Source organism: Dryas octopetala, chromosome 6, assembly GCF_963921425.1.
Source record: "Dryas octopetala chromosome 6, drDryOcto1.1, whole genome shotgun sequence".
Classification (NCBI taxonomy): domain Eukaryota; kingdom Viridiplantae; phylum Streptophyta; class Magnoliopsida; order Rosales; family Rosaceae; genus Dryas; species Dryas octopetala.
In genome coordinates this window covers 3,295,069-3,314,881 of record NC_141371.1, presented here as the reverse complement: position 1 = coordinate 3,314,881, position 19,813 = coordinate 3,295,069, and the positions used below count along the sequence as shown (strand labels likewise).

At 35.3% G+C, this 19,813-nt stretch overlaps 3 protein-coding genes, 1 non-coding gene and 1 pseudogene across 5 annotated transcripts; 1 reads left to right on the top strand and 4 right to left on the bottom strand.

Annotated features, from left to right (window-relative positions):
- Nucleotides 1-427: 427 nt before the first annotated feature.
- LOC147281159 (pentatricopeptide repeat-containing protein At3g62890 pseudogene) lies at nucleotides 428-3,048 on the bottom strand (annotated as a pseudogene).
- Nucleotides 3,049-3,126: 78 nt separating this feature from the next.
- On the top strand, nucleotides 3,127-5,950 carry LOC147281158 (protein AGENET DOMAIN (AGD)-CONTAINING P1-like). Its single transcript, XM_086247921.1, has 3 exons — nucleotides 3,127-3,338; nucleotides 4,252-4,671; nucleotides 5,605-5,950. The coding sequence occupies exons 1-3, from the start codon at nucleotides 3,267-3,269 to the stop codon at nucleotides 5,617-5,619; spliced, it is 507 nt and encodes a 168-aa protein (XP_086104047.1). The 5' UTR covers nucleotides 3,127-3,266; the 3' UTR covers nucleotides 5,620-5,950.
- Nucleotides 5,951-7,116: 1,166 nt separating this feature from the next.
- LOC147281157 (uncharacterized) lies at nucleotides 7,117-7,894 on the bottom strand. Its single transcript, XM_086247833.1, has one exon. The coding sequence runs from the start codon at nucleotides 7,810-7,812 to the stop codon at nucleotides 7,315-7,317; it is 498 nt and encodes a 165-aa protein (XP_086103959.1). The 5' UTR covers nucleotides 7,813-7,894; the 3' UTR covers nucleotides 7,117-7,314.
- A 2,857-nt stretch (nucleotides 7,895-10,751) lies between these two features.
- Nucleotides 10,752-18,033, bottom strand: LOC147281155 (Metallopeptidase M24 family protein). Of its 2 annotated transcripts, XM_086247461.1 has the most exons (15): nucleotides 17,880-18,033; nucleotides 17,373-17,447; nucleotides 16,881-17,144; nucleotides 16,408-16,500; nucleotides 16,254-16,287; nucleotides 15,691-15,887; nucleotides 15,190-15,293; nucleotides 14,919-14,985; nucleotides 14,663-14,770; nucleotides 13,981-14,073; nucleotides 13,769-13,859; nucleotides 13,131-13,201; nucleotides 12,416-12,471; nucleotides 11,889-11,949; nucleotides 10,752-11,172 (listed from the first exon to the last, which is right to left on the bottom strand). In XM_086247461.1, exons 1-15 carry the CDS (start codon nucleotides 17,925-17,927, stop codon nucleotides 11,059-11,061), a joined length of 1,476 nt encoding a protein of 491 aa, XP_086103587.1. In that variant the 5' UTR covers nucleotides 17,928-18,033; the 3' UTR covers nucleotides 10,752-11,058. The 2 variants fall into 2 exon arrangements, with proteins under 2 accessions (XP_086103587.1, XP_086103588.1); XM_086247462.1 differs by lacking the exon at nucleotides 16,254-16,287 and having other exon boundaries at nucleotides 15,691-15,897.
- LOC147281156 (small nucleolar RNA U19) lies at nucleotides 11,326-11,445 on the bottom strand. The gene has a single exon (XR_015123194.1). It is a non-coding gene; the product is annotated as a small nucleolar RNA U19 (small nucleolar RNA).
- Nucleotides 18,034-19,813: the final 1,780 nt, after the last annotated feature.

The following is a 19,813-nucleotide window of genomic DNA, read 5'->3' as shown; positions in this document are numbered from 1 at the left end:
TAATAATTAAGAACTAGGTATTACACAAAGAATCAAAGACAATTGATGATGACGATGATCAGTGCACCAAATGTATATGATTAGGAATATGGTCTTTTAGATCAGTCAATCCATATTTGGTGAATATATCTTGTACGATTTTCTTGTGTTTTTTTTTATCTAATTTACATTCAACATTTTCTTCCTGCTGTTATTCCTCAACACTTTGATCTAGTCTACTGACAGTAATACAATTTTTATTTTGAAGTCCTTGAATGTGTGTGTGTGTGTGTTTTGAAACAGAAGCTTCTGCATCACTTACTTCCGAGAATACATTTAAGTATCCCTATTTTACATTCTAGTATGATCATTAAGATTTAAGAGTATTCTTGTTGTTGTTGTTAAGTCTGCTTACTTTATCCTTGGTCCATCAAGAAGCTTTCCCTGACTGGAAGTGGAGTTCATCTGGAGGTGGTCTATTCCCCCAAAGCTGAGAACCTTTCTTTGGGTGCTTGTTTATTTGGTGTTGTCGCAGAACGCAGCTTGAATGCAAAGCATCATGTTGGTGCCAGACCATGCCTATCTAGTTCTTGGCAGAACTAGACAAGTTCGAAAGTACAAACTAACATTAACAAGATGAATAATGTTCAAACCAACTTGGTTATGTAATCTGCTACCAATAATCCTTGCAAGAACAAGATCCCTGCTTGAAGTGGTGAAAGCGATGTCGATCCCTCACCACAATGTCACGACCAAAAGCTTTCGAGATGAACTTTGCTGCCATGTGACAATCATTACATATTCGCAAATTCTTTATTATTCTTATTGGTGTTGGTGGACTGGTAGCAATAAGCCCAAAGGCAATTGCTAGTTTCTCACTATGTCTGAAAAGAGCAGTTTCCTTCTCTTCTTCATCAATGTCAAAGGAAACCTCATTTGTATCTGGTGCATAACCTTCCATCTTCAATTTCTTAGCCATTTCATCCAACATATCCTCAATCTCTTTGATTCGAGGGTGTTTTTTATCTCCTGCTAGAAATTCATGAACTATTCCATTTGCTTCAATCATGCTACAACCCGGGGTCTTTACCACCCCATGTTGCATCATTATTCCCCTAATCTCATAAACATCATCCCAATTACCTTTTGAAGCATATATATTGGACAGCAATACATGGAACCCATCATGGTCAGGCTCAAGCTCAATGAGCTTTCTTCCTATCCTCTCCCCCATGTCATGGTCCCCATGTTTCTTACAAGCCCCCAGTAAGGCACCCCAAGTGGCAACATCTGGTGTCATAGGCATACTCTCAATGAGTTCCTCTGCCTCCTTGAGCATACCTGCACGTCCTAGAAGATCAACCATGCATCCATAATGCTTAACATTAGGTTCTATCTTGTGTTCCTGGATCATGGAATCAAAATGGCGACGCCCCTCATCTACTAAGCCCATGTGTCGACAAGCTCCAAGAACTCCCATAAAGGTTATCTCATTAGGTGCCACACCACATGTCTTCATCTCTGAAAACATTCCAAGTGACTTCTCCACCAAACCATTCATAGCAAACCCAAGAATAAGAGCATTCCAACTGGAAACCCCCTTTTCAGCCGTCCCCTGGAAAACCTCCAATGCGTTTTCCACACACCCACATTTCATGTACATGTTTATAAGGGTCGTACCCAAGAAGACATTAATGTTAAGGCCATTTTTCCTTATATAAGTATGAATCCATTGGCCCAGGTCAAGGGCAGATAAATGAGTGCAAGCCGAGATAACACTCACCAAAGTGGTCTCATCAGGCCTAATTCCAAAAAGCTGCATCTCCTGAAACAATGCCAAAGTTTCTGAGAACCAATCATGTTGAGCATAACCTGATATCATTGCACTCCAAGAGACTATATCCTTCTCAGGCATGGAATCAAATAATGTCCTAGCATTTTCGACCAAACCGCATTTCAAGTACCCTGATATCATGGAGTTCCAAGATATCTGATCCAAGTGGTAGGCTACATTGAACAGTTTTTGGGCAGCCATTATTTCCCCACAGCTTGAATACATGTGAATCAACGCATTTTGAAGATTAACGTACGTTTCGATTCCAATTTTCACAACTAACCCATGGATCAACTTCCCTGTCTGGACAATTGTCAAGTGTGCACATGCAGAAAGAACAGTGACTACCACAACTTCATCCACCATAATTCCATTAGCAATCATTTTCAGAAACATATCCAGGGCCTCCTCATGCATCTCATTTTGCTCATAGCAAGAAATCAATGCGCTCCATGAAACCATATCCTTCTCGGGCAGTTCATTAAACAACCGACAAGCTTCAGTTACACAACCTGTCCTACCAAATAACACAATCATAGAATTCGAAGCAATTGTGCTCCTCTCTGGCATATGATCATATATAAACTTTGCCTCTTCCACATCCCCCACCCGAACATACCCTGCCAAAATTGAATTCCAAGACACCGAATTTAAAACAGGACTTTCATCAAACAAGTTACGGGCACTGCTCATATTCTCACAAACAGCATACATATTGATCAATGTGTTCTGAACATAACCATCTAAATCAAACCCCATCTTGAAAATATGACCATGAATCTGTTTCCCTTCAAATTCCGATACCCGGATGGCGCACGCTTGAACTAGAATTGGGTAAGTGTAATTGTCAGGGTCCACATTCTTATACAACATCAAATCATAAAGATTCAAAGCCTTTCGAGGGCAGTTTCTTTGTATATAAGCTCTCATCATAGTGTTCCAAATGAACGCATTTGAGTTATCAATTTTACTGAAAATTCTTAGGGACAAATCAATATTGTGAATGAAGGGTGAGCCAGTGGAGAATTTGAGGACTCTACTTGCAGCATATGTGTCCCTAATGAAGCCAGTGAGGATCATCTGAGAGAGTATTTGGTTAAACTGCTTGAGATTTTGGCATTTGGGCAAATGGGTCTCTAAAATTGACAAATTTATGGTTATTTTGGACATGGGTTTGTGATTCAAAGTTGATTTTGCAGCTAAAGACAGAGGTTTCAGTTTAGTCAAACTCATTAAGAGGGAGAGAAAGCTAAAGGTTTGGACTTTGAATGAAACCCAACTGACAATACTTGTAAACTTTCTCCTTCTCTGCAATCCCGCCAAAATAAAACCCCGCCAATAAAATTTTGACACGTATTACTCAAGTATTGCCACAAAGCAGAAATGCCCACGACTAAAAAAGTCTGAACTTTCTCGATATCTCACAGTAAAACCCTAAACCCGAAATCCCAAAATGCCTCCAAAACGCAAAGGCAAACCCGAGAATTGGGCGCCTCGTCTGGGAGGAAATGGAGAAGAAACAGAGGTAAGAAAAACTTTGCAGCTCTTAATCTCTGTTTTTCTTAAAGGGTTTCGTCGTGGGCTTTGCTTGTTTAGTTTGTGTGACACTGGCTCAAAGGAGGTGCTTTCTATTTATTTGTTGGAGAATGACTGAGTTTGAGTAAATATGATCTTTACCAACAAGTTGTAAAAAAAAAAATTTTAAAAAAATGTAAAATGTATATATGAGGTAAAGAGGTTGCAACAGATTTCTTGCACTCCGATCAGTAATAAAATGAAGCGAGACCCTTTGCCGATAAGTTTTAAGATTTTTTTCTTTTTAATTTATTACTTTTCAAACCATAGGAATGCAGCTAGTACCTTTAAAAATTGAGGTTCAGTTTACTCCATTAAAATTGAGCATTAGAGTTTCACATTAATTATGGTTCCTACAGGTTTTAAGATTTGAAACTTCAATATATTCTCAGGCTAAAAAGAAAAGAACTTAACTATATTCAATTGGGTAATTGTGAATTTAAAAGATAATATAAAAAATGATATTTTCTCTGTTGTCTTTTGTATACCAATTTTGGGCTGTTAGCCTTGTAGTTGTTTAAATAGAACAAGCTAGAATGGATTGTTGAGACATTTCATTGCTTGAGGAATACGGGTGCAATGAGTTAATTTATGATAACAATTGTTTCCCCGAAGCTTGATGCAATTTTTTATTTTGTTACAAACTAAATCTGGTAGCTGCATAGCTAACATTTTTCATTTTTCTCTCTTTTTATTCTTTGGATATCTTGACTACGGAACAAGTATGCGTTCAGTCTATATGCAAATTCTTCGTAGTCATATGTTTCTTCTGCTTATGCTTTCTGCTTCTTTTTTCGGGCACATTCTCGTTGGTCATCTTTTCTCATTTCTGTATTTCACAAGCTTGGATTTCTAAACTGCAGAAAGTGCCAACTCATGAGAACTTTCCCAAGGGAACACTAGTTGAGGTTAGCAGTGATGAAGATGGTTTTCATGGTGCTTGGTTTGCTGCAACTGTAGTGGAAGCTGTGAGAAAGGACAAGTTCCTTATCGAGTACCAGAGCTTAAGAACAGATGATGATTCAGCATTCTTGAGAGAAGAGGTTGACACCCTGCACATACGACCTTATCCGCCAGAAACTGTTGTTGATCATTTCAGTTTGCTTCAAGAGGTTGATGCTTTGTACAATGATGGTTGGTGGGTGGGTGTGATTTCTAAGGTTTTTAGTGGCTCAAGGTACATAGTCTACTTTAGGAGCACATATGAGGAAATTGAATTTCGGCACTCTGAGTTAAGGCTTCATCAGGACTGGATTGAGGGCAAATGGGTTATGCCTTCTCGGGTATGACTATCTTTCATCTATTTTATTATCATCAAGCTTTTATTTTGTTTTAGTGTTTAATAGGTTCTGTAAATTCTGAATCCTAGCCTGCTATGTGCAAGGTTTTTCCACAAAAGTAACAAGCATTGGGCAAACATTGACCTTTTTTATTTTCAAAATCTAGGGAGAATTTCTGCTATTCTTGGGAAAATAACATATAGTTGAGTTCTATAGCATCTTCCAAAAACTTTAGTCAAGATGTAGCTGTTTGCAGAAGTTGGAGATGGCAATACAATAAGTGAACAAAAAATTGAACAAATTGGGAACAACCACCCAAGGATATGTTCAAAGAGCCTTTTTCCAAATCGGTTGGTTTTAACTGTTTAGTGGCTAAATTATGTGGAAAGGTCTTGTCCATAGTTATCAAATACATTGTTGTCCTAGCAAACTATATCCAGGTCTCAAACTTTTGCTGGATTCATATTTTTCCTATATGATTTAGAAAACTTGGGTAGAGTGAAAATCACTCACCGCACCAAACTTTCAATGAAATTTTAATAGTAAGTTTACTCCTACCCAAACTTACTTAATAGGACAGTTATTACAAAAAAGAAAACTACACCTAAATCCTTTAACATTTAGAACCTAAGGAAAATTTAAGCGAGTAGAATTACTCTTTCAAGTAACTTAGGGGCCTTTCCTAAATTTCAATAAATGGATTGGTGCATGACAGTTATTCATAAATGAATGAGAGTAAGAGCTGCAGTTCCACCTGCCCAGCTGATTACCACTCCATGTGTCTTTTGGGGGTTTGATGACAACACATTTTTTTTATAGTGTTAGTGTCAAATGCTGATGCTAGTAATTAGCACAATCAAATATGTTCTTGTGTCGAAAATATGTAATTGTTATTGATCTTTAACTGATTGTTGACTAATTGTGTATTCTTGGCAGGCTTTACAATTGTGATTCCTGGTGAAACTAGAAAAGATTTCCTATGAGTACCTGGAGTATCAACTATTAGAGGGTTCACTGGTTGTTGATTGCATCATCTCAAGACTTTGACTTGTTATGGTAGTAGAAGTCAAATTTCCCTAGTCTTTATCTAGTGATCATAAGACCATTTTGCCTCAAAAACACAAAATTTGGCCTTCTAATCAGTTATCAAGGCAACCTTGACCGGAGATGTAAATTTTTATCACTTATTTAGTAGATTGAATTTGCCATTTATAGGAACAATTGTTTTAGCTTTCTTTCTGCATATCATAAATGAATGGCTCTTCTTGTTGCCTGTCTTTAATTTTTGGGCACCTGCCAAGAATTTGTTGGATAAATGCCCTTGAATTTATTGAACTGAAATTGGATACTATAATTTGGTACCAGACATTGAATGGGGGTGATTGTCTCATTAAAGAGTAGGTGTCGAATGATCAGATTTTAATCTGGCCAGTCCCTTTAACTCAATACAATTAGCTTGTTGACTAAATTCAGTCTTTTTTCCTAATTCATAAAATTGTTCTTTTAAATGGGTAATCTACCCATTCAATACAATCAACTTTTAATATGCAAAGGGTTATTTTGTCATTAAATCCCAATTGGAAGTTGTATCATTCTTAATCCTTGATATGGCATGGGGTTTGAAAAATTCTACTAAACAAACACGTTTTTAACACTTGAATGTTGACGGGTTGATCCACAATCAAATGTGTTTGTATGATATGCATTGTAACGTAGACGAAATCTTGATTTTGGTCGAAAGTCCAAACTTTGCAGGGGGATTTGAGCAAACTTTCATCTCCATGGTTGTTAGCCATTGATTTCAATGATACAATAGAAAGTCGGTGGGTTACCTTATTAAGCGCAGTTGGTAGTTAGTTGGGTATACAATGGAAAAATGAACTATCATCTTCAAACATGTATTTTGGCCCTTTGGGCCATCAAGTTGGACCCTTAATTTCTCCAATAAACAGGGCCTTCAAGCAAACAGATACAGGAGCACCTCACTTTATCAATTGCTTGGTCACACGTAGCCAGTTTTAATTCCCCCATTCAAGAAAGGTGAAGATAGACCAATCCAAAACGAACACTGCTTAGACCGAATTGTGAAAAAGACAAAGCAATTGTCGTCTTTTCCACCGCTACAATGCTCACAAACAGATCTTTCCTGGATAAAACAGAGGAGGCTCTTGTAACCTGCCAAAGGAAAATGCATGATACAGTGGTTTTCAACTATCCTAAATGGAGCTTTCTAGCTACTCTTTTCTTTTTCTTTTTCTTTTTCTGGGAAAATGCAGCTTTCACTTCCTTCTGAGAACATAAATCTAATTGGTCATTTTCTATGCTTAAAAGTTCAAATTATGACACCAGAAGATGACCCAATTTCTTATCCTGAATCAGTGTTAGCTGAGTCAGCTTTGACTATTCTTCAAATTTCAATCCAAACATCGATAGAACAAAGACACCGTTTATAAAACTAATTTTATTTCATTTTAATTAGCACTAGTAAAAGGACTGATAAAAAGAAACAGAAATCAAAATGACAAAAAGCAAGAGCTGAGAAACAAGACAGCCTTGTGGGCAGTAGTAGTAGTAGTAGTAGTAGTAGTAGTAGAAGTATTACTCTTGAACTTTGAAATCATCTTGAAAATCTAAACCTTCCTCCTCCTACACTTCCACAACTCCCTTCACTTCCTTCTTGTCCTTGACATCCTTCTTCTTGTCCTTGGCATCCTTGGCTTCCTCAATCTCAAAAGCTGACACAGGAAATGTCCTAAATAGCCCTGAAGGAGTCTTGAAAGTGATCTTCCCAGTGGGTGGGTCATCAACATAGATGTCACTCAGGGACACCCAAACCAAGAGCTCCTTGGTCTTGACCCCAGTGAGCTTCTTGATCTTGCCCTCCTCCACATAGGCTGTGACTTCAGGTGCATAGGTCACCAGCTTCCCAATCTTCTCAAACTTGTGGGTTGTGCTCTTCTTCTGCTTGAGCCACACAAACCCAGTCTCCTTCACATACCCACATTCCTCTATGTCTTTCAAGGGCAAGAGGCCATTGGGCAGCTTGATCTCTGTGAGCAAGAACTTTGACTTATCTTGGCAGAGCTCATCACCATGGTAGAGCTCATCAGCCTTGGCTCTCATCTCTTCTGTCACTAGAGACATATTGATCTTCAGCTTCCTTTCTCTTTCCCCTTACGGACTTATTTTTTTCTTGGTTTCAAAATATATGCCCAAGCTTATGAGAAACGTGAGGTTGGGACAATGGGTTGAAACGGTGGGGTTCATATAGCTGTGAAGCCAAAACTTTGCCCCTGCATATTCTCTAAACCCCCAAGAAGCCATTTTATTATGCCCTTGTATTTCCTCAAAATTGCAAAACATGCCACTTGTGACATGGAATGGAATCTAATTTTAGGAGAACTTAACCTCTAATCATCTTTCTAAGTAAGTCCAACCCAACCCATTTTGTAATTCTGGTTCTGTTCCCAAATTGATGGAGGTAAACTTAAACTGAATGGATTGTGAATCCTCATCAGTCATCATTCCCTAATGAATATGTGGGTTTTGTTTGGCCAACCAATGTTTTCAAGAAATAGGGGCACATTGTAATTTTGGTGAACACTAGGGGCATTGCCCGAGTTAGAAGCATGCATTGATGACACAGTTGAAGGAGTTATGGCAAAATTAAGTGTGAAGAGGAGGGCTAAGGCGGTAACGAATAAGAGTGCGCCACGTGGGATGTAGTTGGGGAACGGTAACCTATTTATGGGAGTTGACATAAACGTGAACCGATGGGAGAAGGAAAAGAAGGAAAGAAAATGACGCACCCAGTCACCTACATCCCTTGTAATAAATTTTAGAATCCAATACATTAATTTCTTATTAGGGCCCTCCTTATTTTGATAATTACCACTCATCCAACCAATTCCTTACTTTAAAATACTCCATCTATAAACAAAAAGGTTTCAGTTGTACCTCCAAATGTAGCACAAGAGGTACCGTACCTCTCATCATAATTGACAACCCAATAAAACTTTTTAATTTAAAAAGAAATAAATAAATAAAAACTTTTAGAATAAATTACCAATTTCGAAAGGTTAAGATTTTATTTTATTTTTTATTAAAATTCAATATTTTAAGCAGTTAAAGATGCAGATAATTTCGCTATAAAAGGTCTAGGAATTTTCCCATTTTGTAAAAATGTTACTTGAACAAATTTATGAGACAAGTTAATAATGTTGTATGAGGAAAAATTACTTATAAATCTAATTTTCATTATACACTTGTAGGAAACTTATTCTATAATCCATTGCCCAATTTTTTTTTTTTTTAATGTTTTCTTAATATGTAGAATTTCGACAAAAATATGTTTTCTTAATCTGTAAGAGTTTTTCTTTTAAGTCTATTCATAATGTCGTCTAGCTAGGAGCCGAGGATGGCCCCCCATGTGTTAAGTTTTCCACTTTTCTTAATTTGTAAGATTATATTTTTCGAAGTTTTGGCACCATTCATGCTTCAAAAGACGATTGGTCAATTAAATGAACTAATTAAAATTTTGGATCAATTTCTTAAGAACATAAAATAAAGAACTAAAGATCATGTGTGTCACTTGACTAAAATAGAAATGATTTCGTATACCCAACTACAAATCCTTGGAGGAAAGTTGGGCCTACAAAATGTGATTGACATGCAAAGGATTTTAAAAATATATTTTACTACTTTGGTTAGTATTTGATGAATTCAATCATGTTTGATCCATGAATCTATAACAACTTCCCACAAGGACAGGAGTTGAAATCACACTAAGCTCATGTTATCATCATTCACAGATAGTTTGGTGATTAGGGTTCTAACTCTTATAAGTTATAACAATGCCACCCAAAAGAAACAAAAACAAAAATTGCATGCGCTGGCTATATATATATGATATAATAATTGTAATAAATAGAGGCATCAACTTTAAGTTATCAACTAATGGGAGAGGCATGAATGTCAGTTTAACATACTGTTACATCAACTTAGATTTAAAAAATTAAGAAAATAATTAATATCTCTAATACTACTCTATATATAATATAATCAAGTACACTGTTTGGACCTTTTAGGATAATTTCTTTAATGGTGCATAACACACCAAAGCCCAAACTAGATTCTAGTTGGTGGTTGTGGGTAGCAATGATCAAGAGTATCAATGTCCAAACTCCAAACCAAACCCATTTATGAATTGAACAAATACATTGAATCAATTTATCTGCACTGGTATAAATCCTCCGTGCATATGGGCCACAAAGCTTTTCTTTTTTTTTGGTTCTGGTATGGGTCATAAAGTTGAACATTAAAGATTTATACACTCAATGCAATGCAGGTAGCATCATTGACGTAAAACGGTTGACGGAGAAATTTATGCAACAACTTGATCGTTATAAATTTAAAAAATTTAGAAAATGATTTCTACTAGTCGGAAGGTTTGGCTCAGAAAGTGACACTATTGCATATCGTTTCGAAAGGAATTGCGAGACAAGTCAAACTCATAGCTATGCCACGACGTATGGGCTTTTTCGACTTTCTGAGGTCGTTTAGGGCCTCAAAACTGCATTTTAAACTTTCAGACATTTTATTTAATTTCGTTTATATTTTATTTAGGTTTGTAATTACCTGTTGGCCTTAATTATAAGGTTGTTTACGCCATACGGTTTCTTTAAGCATACTTACGCAATTTTACAATTGCTAGACGATTATAATGTTATTTTATCAAATTAATTATTGATATTTTCTCTCAATTTCCTGGTGAATTCCTGGGTCTTTGTTGTTTTAGGTTTACACTTGTAAGCCTTAATCGATTGTACTGCATCAAATTTGAACATTCAAGATTTATACACTCAATGCAATGCAGGTTGCTTCATTCATACACTCAAACATAGTATACTAATTCTTAATCCATCCATTTTTCTAAAGGCAGTATTACATCAAAAAGCAGCTGCTTAACTAATCCCTGGTGGGTCTTTGGCCAAAAAAAAAAAAAAACTAATCCCTGGTGGGAGGGGGAGGGACAAGGAGGAAGAGAGACACATAGAGATCATATATCAGCAACTTGAAAATAATATACTTGCATTAACTTGTTTTGTAGCATATATGTATGCATTACGATCTATAACATCAATATGTATGAACCCCAATAACATAAGCGGTGACTCTAAATTAGCCAGACTGGTTTTATAGTTCTTGGCGATTACATAAACAAATGGAAGCAACAGATAAGATTCAAGATATTGATGCACAAAAATTACGTTGGCTAAGCCCACGTCAAATAGGAAAATTCCTTGAATGAGAACATTTAGTAAGCTCCTCCTCGCTTCGGAAATGAAAAGAATGTCTTCGACAACCCCTTAATTAATTCACAAGGGAAAATCAACTGGATGAAGCTCTCTCACTGTTGTGGCTGTCCATCACAATTCCATGGTGAAAGTTGTTCAGCAAGGATTCGATGTGTTTAACTTCTTTGGGGATTGACCCAGTTAGGACCTGGTATGCATAATGGTGTCATTATTGTTATGAATTTGTAGCCATTTGAAGTAAATTGATCAAAAGTCGGATGAATTTGTAACATCTGAACTTGACCAAGTAACAAACCAGATGGAAAAAAACACGCTATAAGCAAGAAGAATGGAAGATAGAGAATATGTCAGGCTGCTTGGAGGACAATTGATGAGTAAGAGACATTGTCCCCTCAAAACGGCCTCAGTCGTAAATCGTAATAGACATTGAATTAATATCTGCCTCCTAACTAAACCACATATGAAATCCAAATCCAATTCATCTGGCTACTCAAAGAGGCAAGAATAAAACAGAAAATAACAGAACTAAGATCATCATCAGAGACCCACCGAGGGTTCAAGCCTATCTAAATTGTTCTCGTTAAACAAAATAATGGAATCCGGCACTTTAATAAGTACATGACAGTTCTCATTAATGAATTTTTTTTATTTTAATCTCAACATTCTTTAACTGTTGATAATGATCATCTAACTAAAATCATATCAAATATTAATAATAATAAAAATCAAGGCCATATTGAATATCAAGACACTATGTAAAGATGACATATAGTAAATGAAAACAATTTATAGAGTTTAATCAGTACCTCATCCGTTAGGTATAAAACTTGGATTCTTTTAAATATTTTATGGCTCAGAATGGCCATATAATAAATACGAGCTTAGCCTAAAATTAAATTATACCTCATAACCTGTGTCCGTAATAAGGACCTCATCCTCAATCCTTATCCCAATGCCTCGATACCTGCATTATATATCCTCAATACATCAATGGTGTATCAGAACATTTAAAGCAAGAAGGTTGAAAGACATGGTAGGATGATTGATGTCCTAAGTATGAGGCATCCAGCGGAGTGAAAAGTTTCACATCAAGAATACTTCGTTGAGGTATCTTTCAAATTGGAAATTAACTACAGAACATTATAAAAAGATGGGGAGCCAATTGCAATGACAATGTTTGCAAGAAACTGGTAATAACTCACCCTGCAGAGCAGTAGAGCAAAAGGTTAAAAGAAATGTATGATGCTTGTGCAGTCAGCGTACTGCATTATATCACTTTTTGTGACATGGACTAGACCTTTGAAATTCAACTGCTTGTCCAAGGGCAATGGTAAATTGCCCAAGGGCCTGGCTTATAAGAAATCTGATTTGTATCATCTCAAGGTGGTAAAAACAATTATTTTGCAGATTGAGCTAAGCTCAGAAAATACCTTTCAGGACCGTTAGAGAACAATGGGATGTAGATTCCTGGTTCAATTGTTATCACCTGTGTACAAACAGAATGATCTTGTCAAAACAAAAAAAAACAAAAATTCTAAATACAATGAAGCAGCCTTGCTGATTCAATACAAACATTTAGCCAAAGTTTATGTGCAAACAAATGGTCAAAGACACACTACCAACTACTGTTGTCTTATCATGCCCTCGCAAGCAAAACCACAAAATATTCTTTCATATGTCAGAAAAATAAGACAATTTGAGGGGTGTGCATGTGCGAGTACTAATATATGTACTTACAACAATGTCTGATGTGTTTGCATATTCTTTCTCAACAATGTCTTGTTCAATGTATGATGTGTCTGCATATATGCTATGAAGCACATCATATAGCTTTGAAAATTTGAAATCTCATCTGTTTTTTAATTATGTTGCAGCACCCCACCCATACTTATGTCATATATAAACAAAAATAACTTAGAAGTAACGGCAGCAGAAACACAAGGGAGTGCCTGCATCGAACAACTAATTCCGCGGGAAAAGGCAAGACAATAACTCTCAACCTCAGTTTTTGCGCACGTGTACACACACAATACTAATGAGACATCATCATCATTTTGACTACAAACAAGTAAATTTTCAACAAAAAAAAAAAAAAAACCATAAAGTTAGAAGAATTCATTTTTTTCAATAAGGGAGACAACTTACAACACCTGGCTTCAAAGGACAGTCATAGCTGACCACAGAACAATCATGGACATCCATTCCCAGATAGTGACCTGGACAACAAAAGAGAAATAAAAACTTCTATCACAAAATATTTTGGTGGTACATAACATCCTGATTAACCAATTCAAAGTTTGACAAACTAAATTATTTGAAATCTCTGTCAGGATTTAAAGTAATTATTGCCACACATCTCAACAGTTTAAACTTTGGAGAACAATGATAAACCAACAAATCCTATCATGGTATCATATAAGGAAGGAGATCCTAAGTTCAAATCTGCAACTGCAATCTCCCAATTTATGTTGAATTCCACTTGTTGAGCTCTTTAGTGGTGGGAGAGGTCTACACGTGAAGGTGGTGAGTGTTTAATTATAAAATAAATGTTGACCTATATCCTAATTTTTAAACTTTTAACAAATCCTATCAATCTTTTAAAGAAAAAAAAACAAAAAAGCAAAAGAAAAGGTGATCAATCACATAATACAAACTTGAAGTGCTCATTGTATTAATTAATCAATTCAAACTTAGACAAACTATGCAAACTATGGCTGTATATTCATGCCTCATATTGGCAAAACAACAAACTGAAATTTCTGTCCAGGGATGGATAGAGAAACCTATGGAAGTTGGGTTCAGCTGATGGTAGGAACTGCTTCTAGAATCCTTCAGAATTCCAATCTCCTTGAGTCCTTTGTGGAGCATTTCAACCTATGCAAGTGAGTGATTAAGGAAAGATTAGGATCTCATTAATCATGAGAGAGGATGCAGAAAAGGTAGAATTCTCAAGTCAATCTAAGACAAATAACAACTTTGATTCAGACAATCTTACTGAAAAGTTATGTATTTGTCGAATGCTAGAACCAGGTTTGCAAAGCTTCACACATTCCTTGTTTGTTTGCAGAATAAGATCATAAAGCTCTTCCTGAAATATAGACCTCTCATGGATAAGCCTCGTTTATCAATAATATGCTCCAATGCAATAGCAGAATATTTAATTAAAAAAAAAATCCAAGAGAAGCTGAAAGCTGCAGTCAAGATTTGGCTTCTCTTGAGGAGTCTTATTGCCAGCAAAAGTCTATGAAGTTGTGGTTAAAGGAGACGGATAGAAATACTAGATGTTTACCAGAAAGAAACCCTTCGACTTTGGAACATATCTCTCTTATTAAGATTACATGCCAGTATGAAAATACAGTGATAAACTCTCAACCTATATAGAAATAAAGAAAAATAATAACAGCTTTTGAATTACAAAGGGATAAAAATGAAGGTAATCAACAATATTTGTACAAGAAGCAGAAATGCCCCAATTAATTAAGTTTGAATTCTTAGTACTAGGCTCCTGCAAAATATTTTGTCCAAAAATAAGACACATGATTACATAGTTTAATGAAATAATTTGTAACAGCATTAACAGATGTTCTAAAATTTCTGTGGAAAAGACGTGGCAAATAAATCATTATTTAGATTTTGACAAATGTGGTAAAGGTGGAGAAACATTTATCCATCCATACTTGAGCCGAAGAAAAGCTGCCACAGGGTGGCCAGGTGCGAGTAAGATCACTGACATAGCCATGAAACTCGCAACCAACATCCATCAGGACAAGATCCTCATCTTTTATCTGCAAAACAATGTACATAAATCTTTGTAAGCATACTGGTCTACAAAAAAAAAAAAAAAAAAAAAAAAAAAAAACAAAGAATGTTTCTGTTCTATTATTCTAGATCGTGACCACAAAAAGTAGATGGTGGATTTGATAATCAACTCACTTTCTGATCATTTCGAGAATAATGTATTACACTAGCATTAGGCCCACCACCAACCACAGGGTTGAATCTGGTAAAGGAGAATGAAATTAGCAAATCCTCATGAAATTTGTAAAATATTGGCAAACTCTCAATAAATTACAAACCAAGTTTCAGTTACAATTTTTTCTGTCATCCACCACACATTTTCAAGTGTCAAAATAGCACCTATAGACTGGGTTAAATAATAAATTACATTTTCGGAACCGATCATCCAGAAAAGGAAAAAGCTTACGCCATTCTCTGGGCACCCCTCATTTTGCATTCATATTCAAACTTAGCTGATAGCATACCCTCATAAGGATGTGCCTTTGAGTGAAACATTGTCTGTAAAAGAGCCTGCCCAAGAATACATCCATTGTTAATATAAATCAGGGAATAATCCATTGGACATTCAATATTAAGTTATTAACCTTATTCAAAGATATAGCACCACTATGAACTTGTACAAAAACTACAACATGATGTTGCAGGTATACCTTTTAAACAATATAATGGGCCATCTAATATGAATTAAAAAAAAAATCCCATAGTAAATGCCCAATTACTAAGTGCATTAGAAATAGGACCACTACTTACAATTTTAGCCCCACACTTGCTCAAATGCTACCAATTGTAATATGCCAACATGGTTCCCAGGTAAAGCCACATACACATAGATTTGTGCAATGAGACAAGACATTGTAGGATATATGGGGTGATGAAATAGTTAGCAACAAAATTGATTTGGAAGTACCTGGCAAGCAATTGATGCAGACTCCCTCATTAACTTAAGCTCTGCCGGTGACTTTGTCAGCCGTAACTCATGGGTGAAAACCGAAACGTCTTTCACTTTTCCAGAGTAAGCCGCTTTCTGAAAGGCATCCACTTCCATATATGTCGGTACAGCTGTCTGAGCATTGTGGAACAAATTGGACGATCCCATCATAATATCTGGCAGGATCTGCAGTCAGTAAAAGAAAAGGAAATGTACATATAATGATAGCATACACAGGAAAGGAATCCAAGTATCTGTCAAACCACTCCTTCCAAGAAAATCAGAATGTTTTTAAGTTATAAGAAGGTTAGAGGACAGCTTAAGGGCATGGCATAACTAATTAACTACTATTCATGCCACAACTGCCTGGTACTTGGAAGTTCAAATTCTAAAACATCAGCTCAGGGAAGAGCTGTTCTGGTTAAACAAGTTGTCACATTTTTGTACAGCTATGACAATGTCATATTCAGTTGTATCAGTGACACTATGTTAAGATACTGGTTATGTAAAATCTCTATGTAGTTGACCTTAAGCATTCTTACCAAACAGTGCATGGTTAATCCTGACGATCCAAAGCTACAGAAATTATGGAAGCGAGCATATTCAAGAAACTAGGAGATTGCATTAAGATAATTTGTTATTAATTTCAAAGTGGAACTTTTCTCTAATTTCAAATTGTCTGAGTATTCAACTCACCTCCCGTAATTTGCTCATTGGATATGCTCTATCTGCCTTGAATACGTCCAATGCTGCACTAACTCCAGCAATTTGCCCTTGCCAGATAACATCCTAACCAAACAATAGTAAAAATAAATTAGATAATCAATTTATCAACTGCTTAATCTGCCTAAAATATGTAGTAGCAACAACTAAACTATATACCCAGATTAGTATAACTACCTTGTGAAATGACAACTTTCTCAGCCTCTCTACAAGGATAAATAGCAACATGATACATGCACAATTCAGAATAACATTCAAAAAAAGACAACAAACTTAAACATCCTTCTTTGAACACCAAAAATAAGATAAATATTTGATGTATGGTTATTATTCTAATAACATGTCTCAAATTGCTAGTCTATATGACCATATTAATAGAAATGTGAAGCCATAGAACAATATTTAGTATAGCATTAGAAAATATTATCATAGAAGGCTGGGCATACATGAGGTGTTGCTTCTGGCATGAACATGCAAAAACCACATTCATGACCCAAAACTGCCACGCCGCCAGGTTGTTGGCAGCCAGTAATATACAAATAATCAGCATCTTGACGATAGGTATAAGGCACGACATCGGTCATCATCTTCACAGGGGCAGCTGCAAGGATGGCCAAACCCTTCTCGGGGAGGACCTCCAACAACCTTTTTCTTCTCAATATGTATTCCTCCAAAGTTATTCCAGGTGTGATCTCCCCATCTTTCAATAACTGCAAAGGCAACAACAATTATAATGGAATAATCTATATCAAATAAATCGTAAATCCCTTTTTTCTTATTCTCACTTTCAAGGTGATCACAGTGAACACTACAATGTGCACCGTGTAAAACATGTTATCTGTGTATCAAACATCCATTTATGTTAAGTATCAGCTACCAAACATGCATTGATGTTGAGTATCAGCTATCAAACATGTATTGATGTTAAGTATCAGCACCTGTGGATGAGATGCAGGAGTTGGCTGTCCAATGTCAACAATCTTCTTGGTACAATATGCACGGCATCCAATAGCCTGTAAATCCAACTCATTAAATACCAATTTAGCGCACTCCACTATTATTAACTTAATGGAGCGTTCGAGCAAAACTCATGGAAATTTCAATAAAAAAGTATTACAAAAAACAGAACCATATGCGTTAAATTAAAGAAACCATTTTTATCATCAAAATACAAGAAAGAATTGGACTTCCGAGCATCATTTTCATAATCTCCAACCAGGATTTAAACTTAGTGGAGACTACTGACTATACATTACGCAAGCTCCGGTTCAGCAAAAATTGGATAATTTGAACTCTAATGGGCAATTTATGAAATATTAACTTCATAATTCAAATCAAAAATCAAATAAACAGGGTTAAAATTAAACAAAGGTGTACAAATAAGAAGACAAATTAAAAGTAAAAGATTCCCTGAGAAGTGTAATTGAAAGCGGGAGGTACCGTACCTTCTTGAGTGACATTCTCTGCAGAATTTTTCGCACAAGAATCACCATTTCTTTTCTTCTTTTTTTTTCTTTCACACAATCCTTTTATTCTACAAAAATCAAAAGCTGCAGTATTTGTTTGTTTGAAGATGGCAATCCACGCACCTGAGACTTGGACTAGTCTCTAGGGTTTAAGTTTATTTTTTAAGTTATCGGAAAGGGTTTAAGTTAGGACGAGTTTGTCGGGGGTTTAGCCAAATTACCGAAACACCCCGATTCCTTATAATTTATAGGCTTATTATTTGTTTTACCCCCTGAAAGTAACTCGAATTCTCACATTACCCCTTGATGTTTTTTTTGTTTCACTTTACTCCCTAAAACTAATTTTCGTGTATCACTTTACCCTATGTTTACTATTTTCTTATTTTTACAAATTTTGGAAATTAATTAAAAATAGTTTTAAACTCAGAAAAATACACAAAAAATTCTTATGGACTCATCTTGACTAGTACAAATTTATTATGAGCTCAAATTACAAATTTTCTCTTCAAATGTTTCTAGAAAATTTGTGGGGTCAAAGTGTTAAGTCTTAAAAGTTTAATATAGTCGAAGGGAAAATTGAGAATTTGACCCCACAATAAATTTTTACTAGTCAAGATGAGTCCGTAGAAATTTTTCATATATTTTTCTGAGTCCGAAGCTATTTTTAATTAATTTTCAAAATTTGTAAAAATAGGACAAGGGGTAAAGTGATACACAAAAATTAGTTTCAAGGAGTAAAGTGAGACGAAAAAAACATCAGGGGGTAATGTGAGAATTCAAATTACTTTCAGGGGGTAAACCAAATAATAAGCCTAATTTATATGTCTCCCTAGGCTCCCTGTGTCCTAAGTTGGCATCTCCCCCATCAAAAAAAGTTGATCATTGCTTGATACGTTTGTCTGACACAAATTACTTAAATTGTTGTAAAACACGAAACCGAATTTTATTTAGGGTTCTTGTTTTTAAAGTTCATTTCAAAAATTAGGCTCGCAACTCATTTTACTTCCTATAGAAAATCTCAATTCGATGTACTTTAATGAGAAGCGCGTGACACGAAAGTCATCAAACCCTCAGTAATTGTCACTGTACGACAGTAGTTATTTAAATTGTAAAAAATACTCGTGTTATACTATTATTAATTGTCACAGTTTGATATTGGGCAACAGTAACAATTTGTCCAATTTTTTTTTTTAAAAAAAACCCCACCAAGCATTCAACACCAAAAACACGAAAATAAAAAACATAACGTGGGCTAAAACAAAGTAGACTTATTTATCATTGCAATTTTTTAGGTAAATTTGTTTATCATTAAGGGTTGTAAAATAGAATTTAGAACAATTTACTTTTTTATTTAACTAATATTATAATTTATTGACATGATATTATTATGGATAATTTAACTAATATTATAATTTATTGACATAATATTATTATGGATAATTGTAGAATCAGAAGATCATTCTTGTGATCATGGTAGACATTTTATGAAGAATGTATGATTCAAATTTGGATAAATTTGATCATAATTATAAACTTGAATCAAGCTTGACACAAATCCATTTATTATAAATGAATAGGATAAATGTTGAATTAATTAAAGATATCAAATTGAATATAAAATGTTATCATATGAATTCAATTGATAGTGTGGCAGTGTGAAAATTTAGATAAGAGGAACAGCTCAAACAATTAAAACTCTCTGTTTCTACAAAATTCTATTACTTGTTAACAAAATCTCTATACCTATCACTCTCTTCTTTACAGAGAAAATGAAGAGGAGATGGACACATACAAAATGAAGTGGCATTTTGTAAGCATCCATAAAACAATATATGTAACTTTAAAAAATGCGAGGGTCCCATTTGATCCCAATTGATAAAGTTTAATAAAGTGAAGAAACATACTATTAGTTA

Coding starts and splice junctions, on each gene's coding strand:
- LOC147281158 (XM_086247921.1), top strand. CDS start 3,267: ATGCCTCCAAAACGCAAAGGCAAACCCGAGAATTGGGCGCCTCGTCTG. Junction 3,339..4,251: donor GAAATGGAGAAGAAACAGAG/GTAAGAAAAACT, acceptor TCTAAACTGCAG/AAAGTGCCAACTCATGAGAA.
- LOC147281157 (XM_086247833.1), bottom strand. CDS start 7,812: ATGTCTCTAGTGACAGAAGAGATGAGAGCCAAGGCTGATGAGCTCTAC.
- LOC147281155 (XM_086247461.1), bottom strand. CDS start 17,927: ATGGTGATTCTTGTGCGAAAAATTCTGCAGAGAATGTCACTCAAGAAG. Junction 12,472..13,130: donor GTCCTTTGAAGCCAGGTGTT/GTAAGTTGTCTC, acceptor GTTTGTACACAG/GTGATAACAATTGAACCAGG. Junction 11,173..11,888: donor TTACGGACACAGGTTATGAG/GTATAATTTAAT, acceptor TATGCATACCAG/GTCCTAACTGGGTCAATCCC.